At 29.1% G+C, this 9,045-nt stretch overlaps 1 protein-coding gene across 1 annotated transcript; it reads right to left on the bottom strand.

Annotated features, from left to right (window-relative positions):
* Window positions 1-1,341: 1,341 nt before the first annotated feature.
* LOC132933383 (probable lysine-specific demethylase 4B) lies at window positions 1,342-8,222 on the bottom strand. The gene is made up of 7 exons (XM_060999680.1): window positions 8,057-8,222; window positions 2,835-2,959; window positions 2,662-2,751; window positions 2,333-2,551; window positions 2,061-2,236; window positions 1,811-1,964; window positions 1,342-1,734 (listed from the first exon to the last, which is right to left on the bottom strand). Exons 1-7 carry the CDS (start codon window positions 8,220-8,222, stop codon window positions 1,342-1,344), a joined length of 1,323 nt encoding a protein of 440 aa, XP_060855663.1.
* Window positions 8,223-9,045: the final 823 nt, after the last annotated feature.

Below are 9,045 nucleotides of genomic sequence, written 5' to 3'. Positions count from 1 at the left end.
CAGTATAAAAGTATAAGAAAATACCTACTTAATAAATATTCATAGAGTAAGGAATATTTAAAAAATATATCACTGGTGTGAACTACATTAAAATTTTGATATGATGTTCATTTGCGATAATAATGAGAAATTACTATTTTATATCCCTGTAATAAACCTATTTGAGTACTATGCGAAGTATATTTAACAGACAACAGTATTATACATCGCAAGCAGAAGTCATATTTAGATATCACGAAGTAGTCACATTTTTGATGTTACATTTTTAACTTCACTCAACTTGGCTTTTAGTCTCTATATAACATCTCAGAGAAGTAGATTTATAATCAACTTCACGCGTACTGTTGTGATTACTATACGACTTCTAATGTACAAATTCTGATTGTGGAGGTGTTCAAAATCCTGACATAAAATTTTATTGATATTTATAGAAAAAAAAACTAAAAAAATTGAAAACTGACAATGTCCGTAAACAGCTCAAAAAGAGTCAAAATAATTGTACGGTGTATAGAAAATAAAAATATAAACATTCAGTAAAATTGTCATGTGTCTACAGTTATTCGTTTTTGAATAACAACAAAATAGCAAAATCGTTACATGAGAAATCGAGTGAATATCAAATGTTAAAAATATGAATTTCAAACGCTCATAAAAATTTAATTTTACTTTCTTGTAGACATTTTTTTTCGATGAAGGTAGACAAACTTATAGAACTTCTTGTATTACATTTCCAAAACTTAGATTTAAAAAGAAAATTTTTATGAATTCTCAACTCAAAATTATTTGCTAATTTTCGTGATTTTTCCGTATTATGTCAAGATTTGAACTTTAAATACTTATAAATAAAAACTGTGACTAAGGATTTTTAATTATTTTATCTGCCTTTGAAATAATAACCTAGGAGCCTAGTTAACCTAGCTTCTATTAAATTTTCAATGTTTTTTAACCAACAAATAAAATTTTAATGATATTTTAGAAAAAAAAACTAAAAAAATGGAAACTGAAAATGTCAGTAAACAGCTCAAAATAAGTCAAAATATTTGGAAAATTCCCGTTTTTCCTTAATTTTTCTTTTGTTTTACACGACGAATTTGAAAATTACTTGGAAATTTTTACTTTTGACCCCACAAAGTACCAACTAGATTCAATTCCTATCAGAAAAGTTACTGTTCAAGAAATCCAAGCACTTTTACTTTCCTAAAAGGTGATGACAGACACAAAAAAAAAATTAAAAAAAAACAGACATCATTGTAAAATCAATACTTTTATCATTTCGCTCAGAATCTAATATATACACTGAAAAAAATACAGATGATTGATAGATACCTATCTGGCTATCTATTAGTCTAAATCATTAACAATTTTATATGGGTGTATCCGATATAGGACTAGTTTTAAAATTTTATCATTATCATTCTCATTTAAGCTACATTTTCTTTTCTTGACACTTCTTTTTCCTGAACCATCGCGTTTATCATGGTATTCTAGACGAGGACCAATATCATTTCTTTTCAGCCATAACGGGTACTTATCTGGTTGTATACGTCGTACAAATATATCCATGTTGATATTTATGGGTTCTCCGAAGCATCGGCAATATATCGTTTTTTTTCCATACTCTACCCAACGTGGTGTAGCAAAGTTTATTGCCTCAGCGATGTTATAACCCTGGTTGAAACCTGCATGGTAGCCAAAAGGGAAAGTAACTATAAATTCCCCTGGTTCTTGTGTGATCTGGAGCAAACAACAATATTGATCGTAAAAAATAATAAAGTTTAAAAATGTAAATTAATAATTCTTTAGTATTTACTGTATTAAATGGTATTGAATGCTTTTTTAAAATTTCAGGAGATAAAACAATCGTTTTGTGCCGAACATATGCTGGGCAACTTGATGTTTCGGCCGGATAAATCTGATCAAGCAATTTTTCAAATATTTGTCCATATTGTGGAGGTATTGCATACCTTATGTAGTTACGTATAATAAAATATGTACAATTTAAATTCAAAAATATTGTATAATTCCAAAGGTGTTATAATAAAATAAAAGAATAATCTTACCATGTCTTTGGATATCCAACATGAACGTAGTTAAGACTGTATAAATCCATGTCTTCAGTATGCCACGCGAATGTGGATTTCCACATGCCGAAATATAAATAAGGTGTATTTACACCTTCGATGGTCGTATCGTTCATAACGTCCAGTATCGTGTCCAGCCTATTCATATTCCAAGCCTTCATTTATTAAAAAAAAAAATGAAATATTTCATTTCAATATTCATTTGAGATAAAATTAAATATAATTCATAAATGTATAAATTCAACTCATACTTTCACATCTTTGTCAGTAAGTGACCCAGTTACATCGGCCCCATATATTGGGGTGTGGCAAACAATGTTCTCCCAATATATTCTTTCCAGGTCTTTATAGTCAGTATGTTCTGGAGTTTTGTATTCCTCTGACTCTGCCAGGTTTTTAAATTTCCTGACGGTCATGGTTTTCTTTCCTCGTCTAAATTGTTGATACATTCCTTCATCGCCCTGAACATCCTAAATAAATGTAATAAGATAAAAAATAATAAAATAATAATATAAAATAATAATAATTATAATAATTATTAGACATAGTTTATTAAAATCTAAATACTTAAACCTATTACTTGGTATATTGGATTTGGAATTTTCAAACTCATTATATCATTTTCATCGTAGCTCTTTCTTCGGGGTGTCCATTCGGATGGTGGGATAATCTACAAAATTAATAATTTAAATTTAGAAAAAAAATTTTGAATTGTAACAATCTAATCTAAAATTGTTATAAATAAATTTTTACTTTCGCCACACCAGCTTTATGAGCGCCTTTTGATTCCATTAGCTCAATGTACCTACTAAAATGTTGAAATTCACTCAACGATGGTCTGAAAACCATGATTTCAGGATTATTAGAACACATTATATCTAAAACAATAAATAAATCATTATTAAAATTAATATGTTTTAAGTACCTATATACTATAATTGATCAATTATATTATAAACATTAATAACTATATTTTCACTCCATAATGTTTTAATAATGGCAATAAAATGTATTGTTGTGTTTTGAATATCTGAAGAGAAATTGCAACGAAACACATATTTAATAGGCAAGTGTTCAATTAGTAGGTACTTATCTATTAAATATGTGTTTCGTTGCAATTTCTCTTCAGATATTCAAAACACAACAATATATTTTATTGCCATAATTAAAACATTTTGGAGTTCTTCATCTTGTTTTATTTAATTTTTTTTTAAAGCATTAAAAATCATTTCTTAATTATTATTTATGACATTTTACCATAAATATACGCTTCTGCACCCAATAATGTGAACTTTAAATGTTACCTAGGAAGTTATGTTAGTTCTTCGTACAATTAATAAAAAATTGCAAATTGTATATGTAATTTATAAATATTGTAATATGCATATTTGTTATTTAATTTAATTGTATTGTAGTTCGTTGAATAATTACAATACCATATAGATACCTAATATGTTTTGATAGTGCTGTGGAAATATTAGAATTATTTTATATAAGGACATAATCTGTAGGTAAGTGAATAAACTCATGTAAAATGAACTGTTTTTAACTGAATATTTTATGTTAAAATTGTTGTTAAATAATCGCTTTAACTAGATTGTATTTGTGTTTAAGTAAATTGTAATCATCTACATCCAACACAAATTTTGCTTATAGAACGTAGATAATTAATTGTATATTTGAATATATTAAAAAACAAATAGTATTAATCAATAAATTAATATCTTTAAAAAAAAACTATTTACAATAAATTCTTGAATAATATAAATTGTGCATTAAAAATGGATGTGATCGATTTGAATTCAACTGTAAAGCATTGTATACGAAAAATGATTATGAGGGGAGATGGTGTGTCATATAATAGAATACTTGTATAAATAATCAAATTTAATAATTAATAAAAATCGAAAATATATCATACTTATAAATATCGTTACTTTCCGGTAAACTTTTTTATTGTTATATATAGAAAAACTTATAAGAAATCTTCTATTACATTTTCAAAAAATAATAATGACTAGGTATCATAAAAAAATGTATTTGTTGACTTATGTTAATTTTTTTTTTTTATTAATAACGTATGTGGGACGTCATATTAAACGTCATAATAAAAAAATTCTCATGGTTACAAATTGCTCAAAAACAGTTCTCAAATATTTTGACCAGAAATACCACGTAGATACCGGAAGTTAACAAAGAGCGAATACCGGTATCGAAATTTGAAACAACGCCGGTCCTACATACATGTACTTATAGAACGACCGAACAATTTTGTATCTACGCAAATAATATCGAATAAAAAAACCATGTGCACGAAGAAGTAGGTACCTACTTACATATAAAAACACAAAAATACACAACCTTACGATTAAATAAAATATATTAACCAGATGTCGATAACAATTTATTTGTCTACTTACCGAGTGAAAACAAAATGTGTATTGGTAAAACGTGCGGTGTTGGTGTGTCGTCTATCGATGCCTTCCGAACGAACAAATGCGGCCTGTGTACGGTTCCGATATAGGTACGGAGAGCAGTGAAGAATAAGACATTGAAAATGAGATTCGGATCGCTCATCAAGTTTATACGATGACCAATATAGGTAGCGTTCGATACTGCGGCCTATTCTCCCACCACCCAACCATCAGCGGTCCACCGATCTCCCCCCTCACCCACAAAATAATACCTAGTGTCCTATCTAATGCCACAAAATAATGCCTATGGTCTCGAGTGGCCGTGCCACTCGCCGCCCGACGGTCACTCAGCACAGGGCTACCTGTAAGTTGTAACCATAAGTTTCATCTACGAATTCGTTCAGTACCTAACCCATTATCCCTATCCCTTGAGCGAAAATAGAGACTGACAAATCGTCATCTACAAGAAAATTAACAATATTAACTATACGGAATAACTGGAATACATAGCTATATTGTTTTTGGTATTTTTTGAAATCAAAATTATGCCTACCCCGTGTTTGGGACAAAATTCGGATAGATACAGAATTTTTAATAATTTTCAAAAAGATATCGACCATTACCAACTTCGCGCGGTCATCAGAAACCGATGAATCGTCATTGACAATATAAATTACTAAATAATTACAGGTATATTAATTCATTAAACAATGTAAAATACTGTCCGTTCGGCCTATACATGGTGCTCAGAAATACTATTATACGTCTTAATTTAATTTCTTTAGAGAAAGAGTTGGAGAAAAAACATTTAAGATGAGTCGATTCAGATGTGGGTATTGCTCTGAAATGTACAACATTGTTGAGTATGTCATTGTAATGGATGTGCTTGACTTGAATACAATGATAAATCATTGCATACGAAAAACGATTCTGAGCGTATAACAGTATCGTCCCAACATACTTTCATAAGTAATCGAATTTAATGAATAAAAAACGCTGAATGTCAAATATCAAACGACCATAAAAAATAAATTTTCCTTTTCAGTGAACCTTTTCTTTAATAAAGATAGGAAAACTTGTTGAGAATTTACGATTGAAATTCCTCATGTCAACTACAAAAATTAAAATTATTATGAATTTCAAACTGAATAATTATTTTCCATTTTTTTAGATTTTGATGAATTTCATCATTATTTGAACTTTGCATGTAAAAAATATTTATGCAAATGTATCATTAATGTTTGTGAACTGCTCTGCTATTAAAGTAACTTACGCGGACCTTTTTATTAAAATTTCCAGCTTTTATACTATGGGAAATAGTTTTTATCGACAATAATTTTAAAAAAAAGGTAGGTAAGTGGATGTCGCTGTGCTGTACAGTATGTCACCGTTGGTAAGGTACGTAGTTTTTGGAGAACTTTTTCTTCAAGATTTTTTGTTTTATCGATTAACAGTCTAAGATACGATGTTTTTGCATATTTTAGGCAAATCATATATGCAGAGATGAATTTTAGTTGAATCTTAAAACTTTTAAAGGGAATTAGCATAAAGCTGATTTTTTTTACGTAACAATTATTAAAATATAAAACTCAGAATTAAGAAGTATCTTAATCTGAAAATTACGAGATTTAACTGAAATGTATGTTACTTCATTATGTTGAAGAGTTTCCAATATAACTTTAAAGACTAGACTCAATTTAATACATCAACATCACCCTCCACCAGTCTTCCATTTATATTTTGCCAATAATTGTGTACCTAAATGTGTAATAAATTGTGTATCTATATTCTATAGCAGGGGTCGGCAAGTAATTTCTATTGGAGTCCTAAAGATTAAAATAATAAATCAATGAGGTCCAGTGAAAAAAATCTTTTTCAAATCTTTATATAATAAAAATAGCAGTATAAAAATAAAAATAATTATTCAGTTATTACAATTAATTTATATTAATAATTACAAAATTAAAAGTATGAAAAAAAATATATTTATTATAGTAAATTATTTAATGCGAAAAATTGCATTTATTTTCCTTAGCCAGCTTTTTGAAATCGGGAACTCATGGAGAACAGCTTATGCGCAATGTGTCCTCAAGGTGAGAGTCTGTTAATTTTGTCCGATATTTGTTTTTCAAAAAATTAATTTTTGAAAACGATGCCTCACAAATGTATGTCGAACCAAACAAATATAAATTAAATTAAATAAATGTCTGTATTAATAATAATACTATTACAGAAAATAACATAATGAAGATGAAGTACAATGTTTTGACAGGGTCCATAGTCTTGCCTTCCGCGGTCCGGATCCGGACCGCGGTCCGCCAGTTGCCGATCCCTGTTCTATAGGGTAGGTTCTACAATCAATTTGAACGTAGCAATAAAAATGGGTGTATTTAACCTCTTTAAAGTGTGTACTTATTAATTTATTTAACAATACATCTCAACGATACATCACAACGACTATAATTTAATATATGTCACATATACTAAATTTTAATATATGTGACATATAGACATAACGTGGTAGGTAATCAAATTGTATTTTATTATATTATATTAAGTTTTTTCTAAGTAGTAGTGCAACTAGCTCAAATAATTGGTGGGGGTGCTAGTCTCTCCAAACATGTTCTTAAAAAGTTATGTCCATGAATTTGACCCACCCACTTTCTATGATAAGACCCAAACCAATACCAAAAGTTCGCAAATAGTTAGCAAATAATAGCAAATTTACTATAGAAGTTAGCAAATCATTATTGAGGCAGTTATAAGCATTATTTATTTGGGTGGGCCAAGTTCAGGTAACCCACCCACTTTGTCCGATCGTCTCCAAACAAACGCCGGTAGTTAGCAAACAGTTAGCAAATAATAGCAAATCAATTTTTGAAGTTAGCAAATCAAAATTCTATTTTTGGCAGATTTTAGAAAAAAAAATTCCAGCCCACCCACTTTGTCCGATCGTCTCCAAACTAACGACACATAACATTTAAGCGATAAGCTGCGTAATAATTATAATTATATACTGCATTGTGATTAGTTTCCATCCAAGTTGCTATCATAATTTCGATGTCTTAATTAGACATGAACTATTTTAACTTGAGGCCACATTTCACATATACTGGTAACAATTTTATTTACAAATTCTCGCCCATTATCAGAGTGTAGTATACTAGGAGCTCCAAAGAGAGTGAATATATCTATAAGTTGATACCTATGCAATTTCTTCTGCGCGTTTACACCGTAAAGGCCGTATAATCACACATTTTGTCAGGTGATCTTGATACACCATAATGTATTTAAAACCATTATCTGGGTTTTATTGCATATCAATCAAATCAATTTGACATCGAGAATTCATTTCATTGTACAATATCGGTTTAACAACGAGTCATTTTTTTGGCATACTATGTTTTTTCTGGCATGTTTCACACATTTTCAAGTACATATTTATAGCTTCCATAATTAATATTTTAGAATTTTTTTTTAGCATATAATTTATCCGATCCCTACCACCATGTCCTGTTTAAATATGAGCTGCGTGTATAATATCAAAAAGTTCGTCATTACAAACGTAGTATCGAATATCTTCAGATCCACTTTCCACTGGAAAAATAAGTTTGTCTTTATTCCCAATACAAAGAACATCAAAACGTTTTAAACTCTGGTAGTGGATTGATTTTTTGATAGCGATTATTTTTGCTTTCTTCACTTCTTGTGAATACGTATTGTACATTTCACGTGTTAAATAAAAAGTATTACTAGAACCTTTAATTTAATTATTGGATTTAAAACGTCATAAAACCTTTTTATATAAGCCATATTTAAGTCAAATTAACAATGAAAATAAATATAATTAAAAATTACATTAATTAAACACAATTCAATATAAACACTACGCGTACAACACATATTACACCGTTATACAAATGGATCCGTCTATCACGTAAAATCCAAACAGGCTGAATATGTACCTAATAAAACCATATCTAAGCTATAACATATCCGTTAGTGCCACCAATAAATATATATCAGTAGGGCTCGGATTTATATGTATTAAAAAAACCAAAATATGTAAATATATATGTAATAATAAATCACTTTATATGTGATTAAAAAATGAAAATATGGAATACAAAAAAATTACAAAAAAATATAAAAAATTGCTTTATAAATGACATTATTAACTAATTTACTTATTTTACTACTATTATTCATTATTCATTTTGATTATCTTGGTCTTGAAAGCAATGAGATACCATATACAATATACATGCTCAAATTTTCAAAGTTAAATGATCTACGATTTGGTCGTAACACAGATTTGTACCGACTGAAGGAGCGCTCGACTTCCACCGAGGTAATGGGTGCACATTTCATATTTGCAATGTCCAAAGCAGTGAGTTCAGCCGGAAATATTACCCCATTAATTTCGCAATGTGTATCTCTAATTAATTTTAGGCAGTCTAAGCCAGGATTTTTATGTAATACGCTGTGCATTTTTTCTTTTACTGCAACTCCCAAGGGTTCTTGTACTTGTTCTATGCATTTTTCAGCTT

This window comes from Metopolophium dirhodum, chromosome 1 (assembly GCF_019925205.1).
Source record: "Metopolophium dirhodum isolate CAU chromosome 1, ASM1992520v1, whole genome shotgun sequence".
Lineage (NCBI taxonomy): Eukaryota > Metazoa > Arthropoda > Insecta > Hemiptera > Aphididae > Metopolophium > Metopolophium dirhodum.
The sequence above is the reverse complement of the archived record's forward strand: the minus strand, read 5'-3'. Positions and strand labels throughout refer to the sequence as shown.

Bases quoted from the DNA above. Each gene is read 5' to 3' on its own strand.
- LOC132933383 (XM_060999680.1), bottom strand. From the start codon at position 8,222: ATGTACAATACGTATTCACAAGAAGTGAAGAAAGCAAAAATAATCGCT. The intron at 2,237-2,332 runs GTATGAGTTGAA...TAATAAATGAAG, and splicing joins TTACTGACAAAGATGTGAAA to GCTTGGAATATGAATAGGCT. The intron at 1,965-2,060 runs GTAAGATTATTC...TAACTACATAAG, and splicing joins GTTGGATATCCAAAGACATG to GTATGCAATACCTCCACAAT.